Source organism: Pygocentrus nattereri, chromosome 5, assembly GCF_015220715.1.
Source record: "Pygocentrus nattereri isolate fPygNat1 chromosome 5, fPygNat1.pri, whole genome shotgun sequence".
Classification (NCBI taxonomy): Eukaryota; Metazoa; Chordata; class Actinopteri; order Characiformes; family Serrasalmidae; genus Pygocentrus; species Pygocentrus nattereri.
The window spans coordinates 20,854,984-20,878,611 of NC_051215.1; the positions used below are offsets into that span (position 1 = coordinate 20,854,984).

General features: G+C 41.8%; 1 protein-coding gene across 2 annotated transcripts in view; it reads left to right on the top strand.

Annotated features, from left to right (window-relative positions):
* itga9 (integrin, alpha 9) overlaps positions 1 to 23,388 on the top strand; it is a 162,129-nt gene extending 138,741 nt beyond the window's left edge. The window contains exons 24-28 of one of the 2 annotated variants that reach the window (XM_017702651.2): positions 4,012 to 4,137; positions 7,559 to 7,678; positions 8,855 to 8,950; positions 13,233 to 13,352; positions 22,694 to 23,388. In XM_017702651.2, the coding sequence (XP_017558140.1) occupies positions 4,012 to 4,137; positions 7,559 to 7,678; positions 8,855 to 8,950; positions 13,233 to 13,352; positions 22,694 to 22,792 (561 nt within the window). In that variant the 3' untranslated portion in view covers positions 22,793 to 23,388. Of the gene's footprint in view, positions 1 to 4,011; positions 4,138 to 5,283; positions 5,348 to 5,456; positions 5,779 to 7,558; positions 7,679 to 8,854; positions 8,951 to 13,232; positions 13,353 to 22,693 lie in introns of those variants that run through there. The other variant, XM_017702652.2, reaches the window with a different exon arrangement.
* Positions 23,389 to 23,628: the final 240 nt, after the last annotated feature.

A 23,628-nucleotide genomic window follows, 5' to 3' on the forward strand; every position in this document is an offset into this window, starting at 1 on the left:
AATCCCAGATGACCCTGTACCCCGCAACATCTTCCAGCTCATTCCCAGGGACCCCAAGCCGCTCCCAGGCCAACTTGGAGATGTTATCACTCCAGTGGGTCCTTACAGTAAACAGAGAGCTTTGCCTTATGGCTCAGCTCCCTCTTCACCACTACAGTCTGGTACAGTGACTGCATTACTGCTGCCGCCTGTTCCAGCATGCGGCTGATCTCATGATCCCTCTTCCCATCACTTGCGAACAAGACCCCGAGATACTTAAACTCCTCCACCTGGGGCAAGTCCTTTCCCCTTATCTGGAGTTGGCATGCCATCCTTTTCCGGGCTTAGACCGTGGAATCAGATTTGGAGGTGCTGATCCATATACCAACCGCTTCACACTCAGCTGCAAACTGCTCCAGTGAGCTGGTTCATTGTTCCACAGCCAGGACAGAATATGTATTGTTCCTCCTCAATCTAAGGTTCAACTATCGGTTGAAGGCTCCTTTCCAGCACCTTGGCATAGACTTTCACAGGGAGGCTGAGCAGTGTGATAGTTGGCACACACCCTCTGGTCCCCTTTTTAAAAATGGGGACCACCACCCCGGTCTGCCAAGGTTACTGTTCATGAGGTCCATGCAATATTGCAGAGGCACGTCAGCCACGACAGCCCCACAGTATCCAGAGCCTTAAGCATCTCTGGATGAATCTCATCCACACCTAGTGCCTTGCCACTGAAGAGCTTGCCAACTACCTCAGTGACCTCCAAAAGGGAAATGGAACTTGACATGCCAGAGGCCTTCAGCCCTGACTCCCATGAGGGAGGCATATCTTCCAGATTAAGGCGTTCTTCAAAGTGCTCCTTCCACTGACCGACAGTATCCTCACTTGAAGTCAGAGTTTCTCCACCCTTGCCAAATACAGCTTGAACAGGGTCCATTAAGACTCCATGTCCCCTACCTCCCCCGAGACATGAGAAAAGCTCTCCCAGAGTTAAAATCATTCTGAACAGGGGCCCCCGACAGTCATTCCCAGCACACCCTCGCTATTTGCTTGGGCCTACTGGGTCTGACCATCAGTCTTCCTTGCCATCTGATCCAACTCACCACCAGATGGTGATCAGTTGACAGCTCAGCACCTCTCTTTACCTGAGTGTCCAGAACATATGGTCCCAAGTCAGATGAAACAACAACAAAGTTGATCATTGACCTTTGACCCAAGGAGCTCTGGTACCATGTATGTTTATGAACATCCTTGTGTTCGAACTTGGTGTTCGTTATAGACAATCCATGCCTGGCACAGAAGTCCAATAATAATTCACCATTCGGGTTTAGATCAGGCAGGCCGTTCTTCCCAATCACGCCTCTCCAGGTCTCCCAGACTTTGCCAACATGAGCACTGAAGTCCCGCAGTAAGACTATGGAGTCTGTAGGTGGGACCCTTTCCAGAACCCCGCCCACTCACTCCAAGAAGGCCAAATACTCTGACCTGTTGTTTGGTGCATAAGCACACACAACAGTCAGAGTTTTCATCTCTGTGATTTTAATTCGCATTCGAGGCGACCCTCTCGTCCACTGACACCCCGGCCGGGGACACCCCACTCCTGCCCGCCACCTCTCACCCTGTGCAACCCCTGAGTAGGAGAGGGACCAACCCCTATCCTGGAGTTTGGTTCCAGAGCCGGCACTGTGGGTGGAGGTGAGCCCATCTATATCTCCTGCACAAGCTCCGGTTTCTTCCCCCCGAGTGAGGTTACATTTCACGTGCCAAGAGCCAGTTTCTGCCGCAAGGGCCTAGACCACCAAGGGCCCTCCTGCAGTCTCCCACTGCCTGTGCAGCACTGCATTACTCCCCCATGCTGGACCTTGCGGGTGGGGGGCCACATGGTCTCCCCTCATTGCCTCTTTGGGCTGAGTCTGGCTGGGTTACGTGGGCTCCAGGGAAGAAAACCTAAAAATCTCCAATTTTCAGTTTTTGACAGTTTGAAAATGCCTGTCATCCTTTATATTTTATGTACATTTCATGATGAATAAGGCAAAAGAAACAGTTGAGAATTACTTGGAGAAAAAGTATGGTTCCATCATTACTTACATAGGAAGTAATGTATGTTTTTTCCTTCTCCTCTGAAGTTACCATTTTGGAGAGATGAGGTTTTGTTCCTACAGCAGCGACAAATAAGTGCTTTTATTTTGCTGTTTGCTGTTACTGATATGATGTGAAACAAAATGTCCAGGAATTCAAGGTTTTCCACACAGTCATATGCAAAACCTGAGCATCTCTGGTTAGTAGGGCTTGTACGACTTTGACATGAAATGTGATGTTCAGTAAAGCTGATGGATATCACAATGACGATATGAGAAGTGATAAATTATGAAAATAAAGCACCTCTGATTGGATGTGATTCAAGTATAGATTTTTTTTGGAAATGTAGACAGACAAATGCAGAAACAGACTAACCTCTCATTTAAGCAAATAACATAACATAAAACAAAACATAAAATTATAAAAGTGCCCATCAAAATGCAAATATAAAATGCAAAATGCAAAATAGAAACAAAAGAAATATTAACATCAGAACTGAGAGCACATTTCTTGTGCACTGAAAGAGAAACAGACAGCATCACCTAAACAGCTTTTTCTACAAAAGAATACACAATTGTTTATGTTAAATACACAAAATCTGTTTATTTTTAGATTTTATGGAAAAAAAACACATGGAAAAAAATAATTTTATTTATATTTATTTGTTTAGTTAAATATGTTGGTTGTGACAGTAGCCATTGCTGCCTCACATAAAACAAAGCACTGTGTGAGACAGCAATTCTAATGCCTGGTGTTTTTCAGCGTGTAGTTCAGGATGGAGGAGAGTTTGAGCTACTGTGTTTTGTGATTGGCTGTATAGCTGAATGGTCAAGTTACTCATCCCCTGTGTGGGAGAACAGAGTTCAATTCCACACTCTAATTAGGCTTCTAAAGGTTTGTATTGATAACAGAATGACATCTCTGAGATTATTTGTTCTGTCATCACAGCTCTTAATGTGTTTATCACAGAAACTCATTATCACTGTGTAAAGTGGTTGGTGTAGTGTAGTGGGTATATATAGTGGTTGGTATAGTGTAGTGGGTATATAGTGGTTGGTGTAGTGTATTGGGTATAAAGTGGTTGGTATAGTGTAGTGGGTATATAGTGGTTGGTATAGTGTTGTGGGTAACACCTCTGCCTTCTACTCTGTAGACTGGGGTTCAGTCCCTGCCTGGGTAAACACCCTACATTATACCAATAAGAGTCCTTGGGCAAGACTCCCAACACTACCTTAACCTACCTGTATAAAAAAAAAAAAATTGTAAGAGTGTCAGCCTTAAACTATATTTAATCACAATAATGCCAAAGAATACGATTTATCATGCAGGTCAAATTATATTTAGTTTTTTTCTGGACTATATTTCACATTTTATGTTTTAAGGAAAACAAGTAGAAGAAAAGTAGCACATTTAAGTGTTGTATAGAGAAATTGTTAACTTTAACACCAACTAAATGTAATTTGATTTGGGTGGGCTCAAACTTTCACACACATTTGTATGTTAGCATTTCTTTTAAACAGATTCCTTTTATCCAGACTCTTTGTATACATATATCTGTTCAGATTATCCTCAATGTCAGGACAGCTGTTAGAGAAAGGCAAACTGCTGGTGATGCGACTAGGCAGCCCCTCAACACAATAACAGAGAAAATTAGGTTGAACTGACATCGGTCAGCCTTTGATTGCATCATAATCACAGCTGTCCTTACACTGAATTTAGTACAAAACAGTCTGATGCAGGTTGGCCTTAAGAATGACAGTAAATACACTTAAATTTACAAAAATATCTGTAAACTCATTTTTTTTCCAAATAATAGTTTTCTCCAAATGCTATGAAGCAGAGAAAACTGCTCATTATCCTTAAACTGCCTGAGGCTTTCAGCTGCCTGTCTTGGTTCACAAAGAGCTGGAAATGTATGCAGCTGCTCACAGTGAGCTTGTGTTTTTCCTGCAGGTGACAGAAGGTCGAGGGAACTGTACGTGGCAGCGAAACCCCACACCGTGCACCATCCCTCAGGACAAAGAGAGCCTCTTCCACACCATCTTTGCCTTCTTCACCAAGTCTGGCAGGAAGGTTCTGGTAAGGAACCAGTCGTATTTCATGCATGCGACTCAAACTGGTAGTGAACAAGGCTCTGCTCACACAGAGAGGTGCTTCTTACGGCACGGGGGTCAGACACAAAGCTGGGCACTTTAAACATTCTGTCTTGTTGTATTCCTGTCAGGAATACACTCTCTGATTTTAACCTGTTTTAAAAATCAAACACAATCCTAACTGCTTTCCCAGTTCAGGTGAAGACACATAGGTTAACAAAAAAAAGTCAAGACGAAAAAGTCAAAATTTTTGTCTTTGACCGAATAGAATTGTGAGATATAAATGTTGATTTTTAAATTGTTATATAGTTGCTATATAGTCCATGACTTCTCAACCTTTTTCATCCCAAGGCCCACCTGTTTATAACAGTAAAGCATAGCGGCACACAGAAAAAACTAAAATCAATTTAAAAAAAAAAGTTTTCTTTTTTTCCTTAATTGCTCACATTGAGAATCTCTGAATAAGGGCTTGAAAAAGTTCTACTTTACTTCAATCACAGAAACCAAAATTTTGTTAAATGTTAAAAAACATTTGTTTGGAGAGAAAAAAAATATAGATGTAGATGTGGACTGCGATTTGCTGATCCAAAGGCCCCAGTCAGTAATAATAATCATCCTTACATGAAATCTGCTTCTTTATCATTAGTTTATCAATGTTAGTTTAATTACTCAGGTCACTGATGCCTAGCCAGAAATCAAACACAGATCTTCGCTATTATTTTAAGGCTCATCCGTTGTTTTTAACAGCTACAGCTTGAACTGCAGGAATATGAGAGCAATGAATAGTCAGACTTTAAAACTGGCATATTATGCTGACAGTACAGCACCAATGTGCTGCTAGAAAAAGAGGAAAGCCAGCTCTACTGATGAAGTCCCACCAGCGGTGAACAGGGTTTGGTTGGAAGCGGATCAGTTCACCTGTTTGCTGCAGACCCGAATACAGGTGGACCACCCACTGGTGGTCTGCGGCCCACAGGTTGAGAAACCCAGATATAGTCTGTAGAGAGACCGTATGGTCCTACTGTGAACATCACCCCCTGCTCAGTGTTAGTAGTGCTGCTCAGTGTCACAGCATGTTTGCTCAGTACTCGGTTATTTTGAGTGAATCAGCTTTGTTGATATCGGTCTGCAGACAGAGCATCTGTAGAGGCTGCGTTTCCCATAGCAGGTCAGGCAGATGGAGCGTTTTGTGCAGTGTGAGTATAAAAATCGTAGCTTTGTTTGAACACAATGGTCTATTCAAGCGTACAGTGAGTCACCAAAGAACAAGATTTCTAAAATCACACCGTATCTGTCTGGCTTTAGAGGACATTCATCTACAGCTCAACCAGCCAATCAAACGACTCCAACAAGAAAAGCTGGAAGAGTGAATTCCTCGGCTGCATCAGCCTCAGATGTGATTCCTGCTGTTGCTGTGCTGCTGCTGAAAGAGACAGATGAGGATCACAACTATGAAACCTACTTTACTCACAACTGCACAGAAGATCTTTTCTGACGGGGAACTAAACCTCCACTGCAGCGCTGCTTGATCAGAGATCACTGATGTAGCAGAGCGAGCAAACGACCTTCATTTAACATCAGATAGATTTAATGATTTAACTGTTAAGGTTCATTACACTCATTTACACAGCTACACTCTTAAAAAAGATGGTTCTTCAAGAATTCTTTAGAAAATGGTTTTATATAGAACCATGAACACCCAAAGAACCCTTTGCGTGCTTAAATGGTTCTTGGCATGGTGAAATGGTGAAATAGTTAATAGTTATAGATTGATGGAGAATGTGCTGTAGGTATATATATATATATATATATATATATATATATATATATATATATATATATATATATATATATATATATATACATATATATACATAACCTTTTTGAAAATGCTTCTATACAGCACCCAAAACGAAGAACCATCTTTTTAAGAGTGTACTTCATTATGAGTAGGTTACTCAGTACTCAGTATCGGCAAATACTAGAAAATATTGCTAAGGCTAAGTTCACACAGCAGGTAAAGGTGGCCCAAATCTGATTTTTTTGGTTTGGCTGTTCAGATTATATTTTAAAAGTGTTCTGTATGGGACAGTCTGAACAGATCAGCTCCCAAACTGAGCCACATGCTCAAAAGAACAGAGCGTAATGCTGCATCACGGCTCATCCAGAGGTAAACAGTCATGACCGCCAACGAACGCCAGTCACTCCCGGAGGATCAGCTTCGTCTTCACCAGCATCACAGGAGCCACCATGAAGCTTCACTGACTGACAGCTGGGCTCATCACCCAGAATGTGTTCGAGCCATAAAAAGGGCGCGGTCACTTCCTTGGTTTGCATCCTCAGATTCTTTAAACTTCGCTTTCAGACTTTTTAACTGTTCTCCTGTGGCCTCATTCGGACATTTCTTTGGAAATCTCTTCAAACACGGAGGGTTTTGGATGAGTGTCTTATAACTTTTGTACAGTACATCAGCCCAGATGTTTATGAGTCTCAGCAGCACAAAATTATGATGAATGTGGAGTTGGATTGACATAAAAGTCGCATGAATTCCGATTCAGCTGTTCAAATTGAGTCGCATTGCAGCAGATCAGATATGTATTGGATTTCAGTCCCATATATGAAAGCGTCTCAAATCGGAACTGAAAATGTCAGATTCAGTGTGTTTATCTGTTCACACTGACACACATCTGTGTCACATGAAGAAAAAGATCCTGATTTGGGCCTCTTTTACCTGCTGTGTGAACAAAGCCTGTAAGAGAGTGTGCATGAATTTTCAGAGACATTGTTTTAAATAAGGGAAATAAGGGGTAAGGGGAAAGGACCTGCCCCAGGTGGAGGAGTTTAAGTATCTTGGGGTCTTGTTCACGAGTGACGGGAAGAGGGATCGTGAGATCGGCCGTAGGCTGGGACAAGCAGCAGCAGTAATGCGGTCACTGTACCGGACTGTAGTGGTGAAGAGGGAGTTTAGCCAAAAGGCGAAGCTCTCTGTTTACCGGTCGATCTGCATCCCAACCCTCACCCTCCTGGTGGGGGTGTTCCAGGCAAGACCCCAGGGTCGTCCTAGGACCTGCTGGAGAGATTATGTCTCCATGTTGGCCTGGGAGCGGCTTGGGGTCCCCGGGAATGAGCTGGAGGAAGTTGCGGGGGACAGGGTCATTTGGGATTCTCTGCTCTCCCAACTGCTACCGCGACCCTGTCTGGACTAGCGGTCAACGATGATGGATGAATGTTTTAAATAAAAACTAATCTAAATAAAATCATTCATCACAAGTCAAACCTGAGCCTGAGCCCAAATCCCAAGGATGTGAAACACCCTGTTTTGTCGGCCTCGTCAGGCTCAATTGGGTAACAGAGTGGTGGGCGGTTTATGACAGCTGGTGTGATGGTGTGTGTATATTTGTTGACAGGACTGTGACCGGCCTGGGAGAGCCTGTCTGACCATCTCCTGCAGCCTGGGATCTCAACCTAAAGAAGAAGCTATGAGTATAGATGTGCAAATGCTACTGAACACTGAAATACTGACGAGGGTAAGAACACTCTGTTCTGTTTGAGGAATAACAGTTTATAATTAAGCAGAGAAACAGTAATCAGTGTATCACAAACCAAAAAAAAAGACTTCTGCCTTGCCACGTCATAAGGTCTCTTACAGGTACTTACAGTCCTACACAAAAGTTTGGGCACAGTGGTCAAGTTCCATGTTTTGTTGAATGAAGTGAAAATAAGTTCACATCCCCTAGTGAGCTTCTTATGTTGATTCAGCTTCATATCACTGAAGAATTAGGTATGGGTGATAATAAATAATTGCCCCACTTTTTGAAGGCATATGATGCCCTAAATGTAACTAAAGCCCAGCAGTGAGGAGCTGAACTTTACCCTCCTCTGCTGTCACTACAGACGGGCAGGGTCACCTACAGAGCAGCGCTAGCAGCTGTTAATGAAGTGATGCTCTTTTTATTTAAGGGTCCCATTTCAGAGGGAAGATTTTAACCTCTGCCCTGTAACTCAGTTCCACGGGGCAACATTCAAAAACACGGGGGTAGGGATAAAAATAAGAAATAGGGATTGGCCTTAAACTCCCATACTTCCAGTTTACTTGCTGTAAATTGGAATCAGCCATAAAACCCATGATGGACCTGCCTCTAATTGTCAGCACTGAATCATTATTTGTATCCCAGAGCTGAATCTTTATCACAAATTGATGGGTCTAGCTTGAAAATTGTGTATCAGAATGAAGGGCTTTCTTTTGAAAGAAAGAGGGATGAAAGAGAGAATAACAGGGTAGGAGGGCAGGGTCCGTATGAAATACACTCAAATATTTATTTGAAATAAATATTCCAGCATTCCATCTTGAAAGTTCAAGGAGTTCAGGTCAGATTAACAAGTTTCTATAGGACCAAATACTAGAAAGTACAGGATGAAAAGTGAGGGATAAAAAATAAGGGATTAAAGAGAGGTACAGCCATGACAGACAAGTGGGGAAAATCATGCAGATAGAGGGATGAAGATGGATGCGAATGAGATGTCTGTCTGAAAAGAACAAGCAGCTCAAGTGGACATAGGATGAAACACCTAGGATGAAACACCTTGCAAGTCATCTTAATCAATCTGATTTATTATTTTTGCTATTGTAATAGATTCTATTTATACAGTTTTATAAAAAAAAAAAATTTTTTTCATAAATGTTCTCTTTGCGTTCTGTGCAGGATAGTTCCTCAGTTATCCAGTTTGTGACACGAGGTCACGTCCAAGTTGACCACCGGTCTTTGGAGGTGTCCAGTGGCCTACCAGAGGACATTTCAGTGAGTATCAGGCCGTCATCAACCTTTATTCAAACATTTATTCAAAAATACAAACATACAGCACTGTGCAAAAATCAGAGCCCAGTAAAAACAGCCAAAACAGCCAGTAGGTACAAGTTACAAGGTACAACTTCATTAGCTTTGAGATAATCCACTTGCATAAGGAAGGAGCAGTTGATTAAAAGCTACAGAGAAAATGTTACTCCTAATAACCACTTGGAAGACCTAGTAGACACACCAAAATTGCCCCATCAGATAAACAGCACTTTGCATCCAACTATCCAAAAAGACCATGCTCTTTCCAATGTGCCTATCCGTGTCCTGCTAGCTACTTCCATTCAGGAGATATACGCCCCGGTACCTTTGAACGCTTAGTGGAGCCCTCAGGAAAATCACAGCTCCACCAAACAAGACCCAGAATTTTATGAAATGGTAACCCCTGAGTTGATACTCCTTAGCATTTCCAAGATATGACTCTATTCCGGGGAATTTCATTCAGCCTTCTCTCCACAAAAAAAACCCACCAAACCCCATCAAATTTTAATAGCTTTCTACTGTCATCCGCCCACTTCTAACGAGCCTTTGTTTGATCCCCCACCTTTCTCCGTTCCGGAGATAACGAATACCCACCCTTCTACCCTCTATTTTAATTGTGCCTAAAGCCTATTCACTGAATGCTCAGACTCAGAACTCAGCTGTGCTTTATCCAATCAGTACCTTCTACTCCCTGGGGAACCAGAGATATGGAGCTCCGAAGAAAAAACTTCCACGCTGAATAGTTCAGGGACTCGCATCAGGACCAAACTCCATCAGCTTCGTCACTGATCCACCAATTAGTGCGTGCACAGCTCGCACCCTTTTGTAGCTACAGAGCCTCCAATCTTTGCTTTTTTCTGACTTTGAAGCCTTGGCTTAGTGCTTTGCTTCTATAGTCCTTCTACTGCAACTCTGTGCTATGGGTCTAAAAGGATGTATAGCTGATCAAGAAGAACCTCACTGAGAAAAGATGGCCACATCAAACAAAGAAGCTGAACAATGGACTGACCACCCCAGAGTCCAGACCTCAACACCAAAGAATGGGTTTGATTATTTCAGAAAATCATCAACCAGCTTCTAAAACTGAGCTTTGGAGGCATGTCTGCAGATTCTTTGAGGAGCTGAATGTGAGTCTCCTGAGAAGAACGGAAGCTGGAATAAAGGTGAAGAATGGACATAAGTAAAAAATGAATAACTTGTCCTTAATGGTCATTTTGACTGGATATTGCATTTTGCTCAGTACTATATAATGCATAGTTTCAAATAAAGGAAATCTATTCATAGTTAACACACTTAGCGAATTGCTTTTCATTTCGGAAAAACATATTGAAAATTGTAATCTTGAGTGATGACCCACAACCCCAGACACCCTTCTGAGCTCTGAGGAAGATGAAATAATCCATTTAGCTGACCACTCAGTTATACTGACTTTCACCAGCGGACAGATTTAACTGGATGAGATGTGGGCTGTAGTTCCTGAGGGGCTTTTTCCCCTCAACCCCTCCAAAACACGAGGCCCAGACCTCTTTATGCTGGCTGACTGACAGTCCCAGTAGGACGTGGTAGGGGTGATGGTGTCTTGCAGCACAGCTCTCAGCTTATGGGGTTGCTGACCCCGTTTTGACCAGCTAACCTCGATGCTTCACTGGACCTGTGTTAATTTAAGCTGGGATCATAAAATACCCTTGTGGCCTCCAGATCTTCTCTAGCTCTTAGCAGAAGTACCACTTCTCTGTTCTTTATTAAGTAGCCATGGCTTAAGTGTTCTGCTTATAGATTTAGGAACAAGGTCCCAACATACATCCAAACAGTACCATAATACAATACAATACAGATTTTTTAAAAATGTAATATATTTCTAATAAAGTTTACAGATTTACTAACAAAGTATATGCTACTGACTTTACATTAACCGTGTCCGTCTGCAGTCAGACTCTCACACCCAATGTTCTTCACATAAACAAGATATCAAATCAGAACTGATTATCAATGCCTATAGCCCTCGCTTCTGTCCTGTTAAAAGATCATATGATCAGATTTAAAATGAAGAGACTGGAACACAAACTCATTTCTAAAGGTATCAGACAGTGAAGAGCATCAGACAGGATTCTGGAGACTCATACACTTTCAGATGGATCTGATAAACACATTTACATACATTTATTTCTGTTTGTGTAATATTTCTCAATACATTTTAAAATAAATGCATTTTAAAATATCTGGTAAATATAGCAAAATATTCTGAAATACATTTTAGTGTAGTGTTTGGAATGTGTTTCAGCAACGACTGACATGAATTAGAAATGAATTTTTTATACATTAAAAAAAATAATAATTTTAATCCTACAAATGCAGTTTAGTTTAGTTTTGTTTTTTTGATGGCTTGATATCACACTATAAAGAATTCTAATGCTTAACATGTGTTCTGGTTCCAGACATGTTTGGTGGTTTCCTCGTAGGATCTAAAGGTGTTCTGCAGGAAACTAGTGGCGTCTAATGGCAACCATTAAGCCAATTCCCATGTAGAAGCAACACTCAGGTTTTAATGCTCAAATGGTTCTAACGGTCTTTTTTAAGCAGGGTAAACTAACTAAGAGCTCTAAAAGCTAAACTCTCCAAAAGTACAGTGAAAATAAACTCTCGGTTCTGAAATGTTCATGAGTTAAAACTACTAATAGAATGGCTCAAAAGTGTAAACACCTTAAAACAGATGGTTCTTTAGTAAAGAAAATGGTTTTATACAGAACCACGAACATTCAACATGCTATACATAGACCTTTTCAAACAGGTTCCATATAGACTCATCTACAGCACATTCTCCATCAATCTGAAGAATTCTTTAATGATGCAAAGAACCATTTAATCATGGGAAGGGTTCTTTGAGTGTGTAGAGAAACATAGAAAGCACATCCGTTGTTATGTCAGCCGGTTCTTTACATCTGAATTATAGACGTTTATGAGGAAAGATGTTCTAAGAAATAGACTGAATGCTGTGTGGCTCAGATCAGTTGATTTTTACGTCCAGTTCTTTAGTCCTAAACAGGTTCTGTGCATTAACGGGTTTGGTGAAGTACTGTGTGTGTGTGAGAGTGTCTTCGGTGGAGCTAATACGGAGATTTATCTGTTCCCAGTTCAGGCTGTTCGGCTTTTAAGGCTGTATTTTTGTTGGTGCAGTTTTCAGAGGTTAAATTCTTCCATGTTTCAAGGTCACTGAACCCTTAATGCCACGCACCATATCTTGCATATCAGAACTAAAGAGTGAAAAACTGTTTCTGCTGGATTTTCATCCAATAATACTCTGTGTTTATGTTTAGTTGGGTAGTTTGGCTCTCTTATCAGCTTTTCTATATTTAGGGCTTATTTGGGCTTTTTTTATCAAACTTCTTATTGCTGTATAAACAAAACCTCTGAGTGCCTTACAGTTTAGCGTCTCTCTCGCTCTCAGGAAACAATATATTCTGCTTGAGCCGCAGTGAGAAGTTCAGCTGGTAGTTAACTGTTACGGCGCTTATGTTTGTCTGTATTTGACTTCACTCACTCAGATTTAAACCCATGTGGAAATCTGAAATATGGCCATATATGTTGGTCTACAGAAATGTCCACTTTTCTATCTCTCCATAGGGGTCACTGGTGTTACTGATCCTAGTTGGTGTTACACTTAATAAAGGAAATACCAGAGACATTTTTAATAAACAATGTATTAAAAACAGCTGTTACAGAGCATCAAACCACATGCTGTTAATCATGGAACATCCACTAAAATATGAAATTTAATACATTTGTATTTTATTTTTTCACAATGACCTCAGAATAAAGCAGATCACTTAAAACAATTACAAAGTGTCAAGAAATTAGCAAAATAATCTTATACTAAGTTTACAACAGTCATAAAAAGAAAAACATTAGATATTTTGACTAGATTTAAGATATTATTGACCTTACAAGATACCATTTTTATAGTTCATGGATTAAAATTGGTTGAAATCTCAACACAATCACTTGAAAACATCTTATTTCATGGCAACAAATGATACAGACACTTAGCAGAGACTTTATCCTTTAGGACACAACACTGTGATTCCATACAGTCTGGATATCAGATTCTTGGCCTCACTGAAGACAAATGAGTTCTCACTGTGTTTATTGGACTGTCTGAGATCACGAAGGGCTTCTGGTCAGTGTTCGGCCTTGTTGTGTGTGCCTGTCTGATTTTGTGCATGTCTGACCTCTTTGTGTTAACTTGCAGCTGGTGTTTGAGGCACTGCACAGTCAGGAGCCCAGGGGTTATGTGGTGGGTTGGATCATTGCCATCAGCCTGCTGGTGGGAATCCTCATCTTCCTCCTCCTGGCTGTTCTGCTCTGGAAGGTACTGGATTTGTCCATTAAATATTTATTTTTTATCCATTATCCATCTTAAACACATTTAGTGATTTAGCACATCTACACGAACAGGCATACATTCGTTTGAGGCCTTAAAATTATAATTAAAATTAAAAAATTATAACAATAATAAATAAACCAATCAACACAGAGGTGGTACAATTACATTACAGTCAATTACAGGCGAGCTACAAATCAGTCAAATTTAAATGCTCTACAGTCTTGTTCCACATTTCATGACATTAAGATTTTGGATTAAAAGAACAGGAAACTCATTCCAGTAGTACAGCTAAAGAAGGTGGTTGTAGCTCTTTCCTTCACTGAGTTTACATACAGAGATGTCAACTAAAATCATTAGTCTTGGTGTATTAACATAAGTGATTTCAGACAGATGTTCAATAATACTCATCCAGAATTTCAGTATTCCAGGGGCCGTATTACAGAAACCTGCCATCTTTTTGTCTTATGATCTGACAAGTCAAGATAAGATTTTTCACAAATTCGTATTACAGAAGCAAAACTGATCTTAATTTAAGAATCTTTTCTTATCTCAAGTTAGGAAAACTTAACTCACTCTAACTTGATGTAGACAATCAAGTGTCATGTCTGTTAACTAGCAACCAACCATACGCACACAGCTGAAACGTACACAAGTAGTTATATAAAAAGTGGGACGGCAACATCAGCTCCATCATCAAGAGAGCCTAGCAGAGGATGTACTTCCAGTGTCAGCTGAGGAAGTTCAACCTGCCCCAGGAGCTGATGGTGCAATTCTACACAGCCATCAGAGTTTGACTTCACCACGTCCATCACAGTGTGGGGTAGCTCGGCCACTGAGCATGACCTCCACAAACTGCAGCGCATCATCAGGTCTGCAGAGAGGACAATTGGGGTTAAATTGCCTACACTGCTGGAACTGCATGCCTCCAGAACCAGGAAGCATGCAGAGAAGTATATAGTATCACATGCAGCATATAGTATAGTGCAGTATATAGTAAGCGTGTAGTATATTGTATCACGCTCAACAGTCCATCCTCTGAAGCTACCGTCTCAGACCAGTGTTTATTCTAGTACTTCACTATAAAAAATGAATTTTGCTTAAAAGAAGGCTGTTCCTGCTCTTACCACTGCATCATGAAACACTGCTTCTGTTTTATTAGAGCTGGAGATGCATTTCTCTGTCGGCTCTTTCCTCACTAAAACAAAATGAAACATTAGCGCATGTTCTGGCTTTTTTTAAACATTTGTATCATTTGATATTCGACTCAGTTTAAACCCAATACGTACAATTAAAGTGTCTCCTTAGCCACTGCTGACGCCGCCATGTTCTTGAATCCTTACTGCCACACAGTGAACCTTGGGATATGTTGCCTGGCGATGGATCCACCTGTTGGATCCTTCATTGTCATGAAAAAGGAAGACACATTTCTCGGCCGCATACGAAGGAGCTGTCGAAAAAGGGACAGCCTAGTCATGCCGCTGTGATGCAATCAGCCTTCAGTTGCAGCCTCTGAAGGACGCAGCCCTGAATTGGATCACAGCGAGTCTACAACGATATGCATTTGTCTGTGTCTGTGAAAGCCTGAATGACTGTGGAACAGTGCCATGGTCATTCTGCTGGCTCCTTCACCCTTTACCTTCTGACCTGGAGGCCCTGATCCATTCACGTGGCTGCATGTCTGAAATGGCCAGCGGTCCAGCTACAGCAAGCAGATGTCACTAAAAACCTGACCCGTCCACCAAGAGTGGCCTTGGCTGGCAGAGTAAAGCTCATTTAGCTTTGGGTCAGCTTTTAATATCTCCTGCCAAGAGAGTCAGTGAATGTCTGTGTATGAATTATGTCTCGTCACAAAATTACTCTGTCTACAGTATGAATTACATGCTGGATTAGTCAGTTTAAGGGCTTGGATACACTAAAGCGGAGTTAGTAGTCATCTTAAAGCTGGACTACGTAAGTTCTGAGGATTTAGAGACCTCTGGTGTATGCAGTGTGCAGAAGAACATTCTATAAGCAATGACTTGCTGTGTGCTGAAGTTGACCAATAAATTTCTACTTGTCTTTAGCACAGATGATCCATAAAACAGATTTATATACATACATACATACATATATATATATATATATATATATATATATATATATATATATATATATATATATATATATGTATGTGCACTAGATGGGTTCAACATGGGGTGTGAACACTGCATGATCTGTGAAATATGTAGGCAGGATTTATTTTGAGACACAATGGTCACAAGTTAATGGCCTACATCAGAGGTCACCATTAGGCGGACCACAGTCCGAGTTACTTTCATTTTAATTCAAAGGGATCAGAGGCAGTGCATGAAATGACAAATTTTTGTTTTGTTGACTTTTTGTGAATCGACAGTGTTATCTTTTTCACTTTCACCTCTGTCAGTGTTTACATGTGCTCAATAATCCAAGAACTGCAGAAAATCTGATTTTATCAACATGTGCACTTGAGTAATCAGATAATGGGGAAACTCCGGGTCTACACAGTCAGACAGTAATCAGATTTCTGCTTTACAACCAGCCAATAAACTCACAGAAGATGATGTGATGTAAACGTAACGTAAAACTCAAACTTCATACTGCATTTTTTTAAAAACCGCAACACTTTACCTGAAAATATGAACACATCATCTGCAAGATGAACTTTGGTTTCTGCGCCGCTCCAACAGTGTTTTGCTGCGTCTCAAGACATCCATCGTCTGATCTCACGCAGACTGAGAAATCCGACAGATTAAGAGTTTATAGCACTGAGAAATCTGATTACTGAGCTAAAATCCAGCCTCTTTATCAGATTTCTTCATCAGATTTCTAGAGTATGGTGTTCACATGACCATTTGAATAATTGGATAACTGCAGAAATCTGATTATGATTGGATTATTGAGTGCATGTACACTGCTCAAAAAATAAAGGGAACACTCAAATAACACATCCTAGATCTGAATGAATGAAATATTCTCATTGAATACTTTGTTCTGTACAAAGTTGAATGTGCTGACAACAAAATCACACAAAAATCATCAATGGAAATCAAATTTATTAACCGATGGAGGCCTGGATTTGGAGTCACACACAAAATTAAAGTGGAAAAACACACTACAGACTGATCCAACTTTGATGTAATGTCCTTAAAACAAGTCAAAATGAGGCTTAGTATTGTGTGTGGCCTCCACGTGCCTGTATGACCTCCCTACAACGCCTGGGCATGCTCCTGATGAGGTGGCGGATGTTCTCCTGAGGGATCTCCTCCCAGATCTGGACTAAAGCATCCAGCATGGCGTTGGTGGATGGAGCAAAACATGATGTCCCAGATGTGCTCAATCGGATTCAGGTCTGGGGAATGGGCGGGCCAGTCCATAGCTTCAATGCCTTCATTTTGCAGGAACTGCTGACACACTCCAGCCACATGAGGTCTAGCATTGTCCTGCATTAGGAGGAACCCAGGGCCAACCGCACCAGCATATGGTCTCACAAGGGGTCTGAGGATCTCATCTCGGTACCTAATGGCAGTCAGGCTACCTCTGGCGAGCACATGGAGGGCTGTGCGGCCCTCCAAAGAAATGCCACCCCACACCATTACTGACCCACTGCCAAACTGGTCATGCTGAAGGATGTGGCAGGCAGCAGATCGCTCTCCACGGCGTCTCCAGACTCTGTCACGTCTGTCACATGTGCTCAGTGTGAACCTGCTTTCATCTGTGAAGAGCACAGGGAGCCAGTAGCGAATTTGCCAATCCTGGTGTTCTCTGGCAAATGCCAAGCGTCCTGCACAGTGTTGACATGGAGTCGGTTTCTAACCGTTTGTGCAGACACATGCACATTTGTGGCCTGCTGGAGGTCATTTTGCAGGGCTCTGGCAGTGCTCCTCCTGTTCCTCCTTGCACAAAGGCGGAGGTAGTGGTCCTGCTGCTGGGTTGTTGCCCTCCTACGGCCTCCTCCACGTCTCCTGGTGTACTGACCTGTCTCCTGGTAGCGCCTCCAGCCTCTGGACACTACGCTGACAGACACAGCAAGCCTTCTTGCCACAGCTCGCATTGATGTGCCATCCTGGATGAGCTGCACTACCTGAGCCACTTGTGTGGGTTGTCTCATGCTACCACGAGTGTGAAAGCAAACACCAACATTCAAAAGTGACCAAAACATCAGCCAGAAAGCAGAAAGGTACTGAGAAGTGGTCTGTGGTCCCCACCTGCTTTGTTGAGTGTGTCTTGCTGATTGCCAATAATTTCTACCTGTTGTCTATTCCATTTGCACAACAGCATGTGAAATTGATTGTCAATCAGTGTTGCTTCCTAAGTGGACAGTTTCATTTCACAGAAGTTTGATTTACTTGGAGTTATATTGTTTAAGTGTTCCCTTTATTTTTTTGAGCAGTGTATATACATACTCACTGTTACAGACATGCTGTTGTTGCAGTAAAGTAAAAGTAGTCCATATAGGAAAGTGTGTTCAATCTTGCAGACAGTTATTTCCAGACACAGAAGACCAGACACCTCACTCTCTGAATGGGGAGAGACCAAATACTTGAAACCCAGATCAAATTAGTTTCGTTTCAAAACAAAATCTGACTTCTCTGATAAAATCTGACAAAAACCTCACACACAAAAAACACACACACACAAACAAAAAAAAATTTCTGGGTTATTCTGGCTTCCGTATTTGCACAGATCTCCACAATGAGGTGGGGCTTTCTCTGCTCACAGCTTAACCAGCAAGCTGACTGGACTTTCTCCCTAAACAGATGCCATGTTGGGCATTACAAGCTTCCCCATTTATATTCCCACCACTGACTTTCTCCTCCTTTAGAACGTCTGGCATGAAAAGTGGAATTCCATCACATTTTCTATATCACTGGATAATTAAATGGTTCAGATGTAAACAGAGCAGTTCAGAGTGGTTTGGTGTGAAACACTCCGTTCTAGATAAACTTACTGAGTCAGAACTGTTCACAGTGGTGGTGACAGGAACCAGACGTCCACCTCTAAAAGCTCCCTCACAGAAAGTTCCTGATGGTTATGATGGAGGGATACATGCAGGGCGCTGTGTGGCAAAATAGTCCCCAAAGAAAAATTATTATTCCAGATTTTCCACTATTTTCCATCATCAACATTCCATATAAACTCAGAAGGCTCTTGTAGGTTCTCTGGTGGATCTGGATGGTAAATAAAATGTCTATATTTGTGTTGTAGTCATGGCGACGCCTGGTTCCTATCACCACCACTGTAAAGACATCTGAACCATTTCACACCAAACCGCTCCAAATCTCTGTTTACATCTCACACACTGAATTATGCAGAAATGTTGAAAAACTGTGGAATTCCCCTTTAAGACAGAGCATGACTGATGTATACTGACCTGCAGACTAGAGTCTTCAGAATTGTCATCCTCTTCCTCCAACCAGTACCAGCATTCTGGCCTGTTTGAGGAAGAAAAGGTCACTATTGCTGATAAGACCAAATGAATTCCCTTTTAAAATACATTAAGTACAGTAGTTAGCATATGCAAGCCACATTTCTCTCCAACCCGATTCAGTAGTTAATGGCATTCATATCACAGTTCAGGTCCATTAACAGACAGTGTGGGAGTCTTTTCACCCCATCTTTAAGCGTCTCGTGCCCTGCGGCTCTAATTCAGTCTCTCGTTCACACGTTCCTGTTATGAACGACTGCTTTTCTTGGACAGATCGCTCGAGGGGCTAACTGAGAGCTCCCAGCCGGCCTTAGAGGGGCATAAAAAGGACAAAACTCAGTGTCGATGAGAATTTACACCACACCCCCCACACCAGCATGCAGGATCTCCAAAGGGAAGTGGCAATCAAAGTGATTTCCAGAGGCCCATTTCATACAAATCCTTCTTTTCTTTTCTGCTGCTCGGTTTTCCACCAGGAATACCACAACGAAACCTTGGAATGTTGGTACAGGGATATGTTCCCCTCCCGTTCCCCAACTCAAGACCCTGAATCTGCCAAAACAAACCCCTTTTACAAGAGCTGCACATGTCCAGCAATGCTCGTGTTCAGGAAATGCCTGAGGAGAGCAGAGGTCTGGATCAATAAACAGCTCTCAAAGCAAAGACAAACCCAGCGAGTCTCCCAGAGAGGAACATCATCCTCACTGCTCTGACACTTACTGTCCCTCACAGCACCTCCACTCATCTGTTTGCCTCCTCGACTGTGGAAAACATGGACTGCACGTCTGTCTGTCACTCCCCTGTTTGTTGATTCTTATGAATATTATTTCCTGAACATTCCTGAGTTTTAGAGAACATGTTCCATTGGCTGAGAGTACGTGTGGATGATCCAACACTACTTTGTTGTTGTAGCCAATTTTCATAACATCATTTTGATGTAAAAACCAAAAAATTACCCTTTTTGAGACCATTATCAATCCTGAGTCTGAGTCTGTTCCTTTGATCCTTCTTGGTTCTTGGAGATTCGCTTGATGTCCTGCCTGTTTCGACAGAGGCTAACTAGGCTACAAAACAAGTTCAAAACAAATATCAAACAAATAAACATTGCAGATTTCTACAGTGTAACCCCCCCATAAGTTTAATCTAGAACGGCTAAGAAATGTTCATGTGAATCATTATTAGCTTAGCACTAACACACTACTAGAATCAGATATGGGTGCTGGCAGGAATTAGCTTTGTCATAGAGCTGTGTGTTGACATTTATGGCTCAAACTGAAGGCCTACCTCACCTGCTACACACAGGGATACATACGTGATGTTTGTGACAAGCCTCTAATAAAACACTATTTTGCAAACTTCAAGAACAGCCAAAAAATGTCAATGTGAATCGTTACACGCCAACAGAATCCCACAGGGGCACTAGTATGTATCATATAGTAGTAGTGGATGATGTAGTGGTTCATCCGGTTTACCGGTTGAAATTCTTCTTAAGGTATTACTGTTTTGGGCGGCGCAGTGGTGCGGTGGGTAGTGCTGTCGCCTCACAGCAAGGAGGGCCTGAGTTCGATTCCCCAGCTGGGTGACCGGGGTCCTCTCTGTGTGGAGTTTGCATGTTCTTCCCGTGTCTGCGTGGGTTTCCTCCGGGTTCTCTCATTTCCTCCCACAGTCCAAAGACATGCAGTCAGTACAACCGCACATGTTACATTGCCCCTAGTGTGAGTGATTTTTGTATGTCTGTCTGCCCTGCGATGGACTGGTGACCTGTCAGGTCAGGTCAGAAACTTGCTGATCCCCTCACCTCTCATGTACTGAGCTGCAGCCTGAGGTCAGTTAGTCCAGATTTTTGTCAAAGGAGTGACATCAGGCTGTAATGAGTTAATGGGGGAAAGAGTGGAAAGAAAAAGCCAATCTCTTGGGGTTGGCACTAGCCTAGCATGGAACTAGGAGGCTCCCCATGTGCTCTGCCTATGACACTCTTCGCTCAGCTGGCTGCTTCAGGCAACACCACGGTCTCAGCCTACAAACTAATAGGCTCTGCAGTTTAAACTGCTAAAACTGAGTGAATGGCTGTAATAGATACAAAATTACCAGCAGCGTCTAAGTCTCAGAGATTAAAGGTTCAGGGTGAGTGACGCACATACGAAACAAACCTTTGGATGTAAAATTACATTCAGCAGCGTTTTTACTAGGCTGAAGTCGGCTTCCCAGTCACAAGCTTCTTTTTCTGATTCTCTTGCTCTGCCTTAAATGGTGCAGCAGTGACATTCGAACAAAAAGCTGGTAAATAAGCAGGCAACTTCAGCTTCATACCATTTTTGTCGCTCTCAGAGACGCCGCTGTGGACTTTACATACACTTAACATACACTCATAATACTGACATCTGACTGTATATTGGTCATTTCTGTTTTTACTGTTTTCCCAATAAAAATATTTTAGATTCACTTGAGTTGTTAATTATTATTCTTAATAAAAATGAAGGGGCATCCAGAATAATGCAGCATTGTATATACATAAATACACTATACCATAGGGCTGGGCAATTCGTCGAAAAGTAATCAAAACCGACATTCAGAACCTCTAACCAACGTAATTCTGTTGGTCCTTTCCCGACTCTGTGTTCATGTACTGTCCCCTTAAAACTTACTACCGCGTGTATATCACGTGACTCCCCAACATCCACTCTGCGACCTAGCAACTAAGGCCATGTTCACACAGCAGGTAAAAGTGGCCCAAACCTGATTTTTTGGTTTGGCTGTTCAGATTATGTTTTAAAAGTGCTGTGTATGGGACAGTATGAACAGATCAGCTCCTGAACTGACCCACATGCGTAAAAGAACAGAGCGTCACGCAGAGCGTCAGTTGCTCCCAGAGGATCAGCTTTATCTTCACCAGCATCACAGGAGCCACTATGAAGCTTCACTGACCGACAGTTGGGCTCATCACCCAGAATGTATTAGCCTCGTTCTCCTAACACATCTCTTCAAACACAGAGGGTTTTGGATGAGTTGCTTCTAATTTTTGAGTCTCAGCAGCGTGAAATTACAATGAATGTCAAGTTGGATTGATGTAAAAGCTGTGTGAATTCCGATCTGGCTGTTGAGATGATTTACATTGATATGCAGAACATATTTACAGCACAAACCTTGTCAGAGAACTATGAGGACAAAAAAAACAAAAAATCGTTCATTAATTGTAATCGAGGTAAAACATTCAATTAATCGTGATTTTGATTTGATCAATCACCCAGCAGTCTATACCATGATATACAACGAAACCATCAGTAATATTAATGATACCGTGATAACTTGTCGCACATTATTCCCATAGAGGTGTCCTGTTCTCTTATTTTTGCTGGAGTTTTTTTTTTATTTTTTATTTATGGACATTTATTTATGGTCTAGCTAAAATTCAATCAATGACTATCACAAGCCTTATTAGGTGAACTAAAGAGACGCTGATCTGGAACGCTGTCCTTGCTGGCCTGTGGGAATCATTTTAAATGGTGTTTTAATTCTGTTTGCTGACACTGCTCATCTTTCTCTTCACCCCAGCTGTATTTATATCAATATATTTACATCTCTACAATCATCTTTAGTTTATTTATTTGTCTTTGTTTAGTTCAGGGGAAATAATCACATTGGTATGGCTTACATAAATACTGTGTCAACTTCTGTCTCATGGCTCCCATTTCTTGCTAGCAGCCTTGTGCAGTTTTCTAGTAAAGTGAACAGGTTTTCCTTTAGTACAGGAGCTTCAGGAAGGGAAGGAAGTGTGGTAGGACATTATTCACCTGGTAGGGACTGCTGTGTCTCTTTCATAGGAAGGGTAGAGTCTATCCATCTGTTCTGTTATGCTGACAGGCTGTAACTATCTGTTGTGCAGATGGGCTTCTTCAGGCGGCGCTACCGAGAGATCATAGAGGCGGAAAAGAACAGGAACGACAGTGACGAGAGCTGGGATTGGGTCCAGAAGAGCCAATGAGAGCTGGGAAGCATTCCCAGAAGATCCCATAAGCTGCTGCCTTTACCATGGCCTTGCCCTAAAGACCCACACCCTCCAGTCTTTCATATGTGGAAGAGAATATTCTCCAAATTTTTCGGAGGTTTGACACTTTTGTTTTCTGTAGGCGGAGACATTTGAGGTGACCGTGCGGCTCACCAAAGACTCAACAGTGGAACTCCATCGATCCCAGTGGGGATGTTCTCCTGCCAGTCGGATCAGACTGGAGCAATGGAAGGAGAGATATTGGCACTTCCTCAGAAGGATGTGGATATTGTGTCAAAACAATAAATACCCTCAGGGCGCTGATTAAGAGCAAAGATCTATTTTTTTTTACATGTATTCCATGTTGTATAGATAAGAGCTTCAGGAGGACTTGAAGTGTCTCTTTTTCTGGCCTTTTTCTGTTTGGTGTTGAGTTTTGAAAGCACTGATTATCGACACGTGCCGAAGAGTGGATGCTCTTCATTCCAACCTTCCTGTTGCAGATCTTCCAGAGACAAAAACACACGTTTTCATAAAAACATATGATATAATAAGACACGATTGTTTCATAAACGAAGGCCGGTACCTCTTTATTTGTCCGATTTATTGTTCTGTTTTGCAGAGATATTAATACACCATTTCCGAGCTTGATTAGTATTCTGTGGTCAGTTACGTTCCCAAATTCTCAAATGCAAAAAGGCCACGAGGATCAGGTCAGTGCAAGTTAGCAGTTCTACTAATCTTTCAACCTGAAATTTGCACTGGATGATACTCAGTTTGATTAAAAAAAAAAATTACCATTGTTGCCTTTGAGTCAAGTTTCCCAGACATGG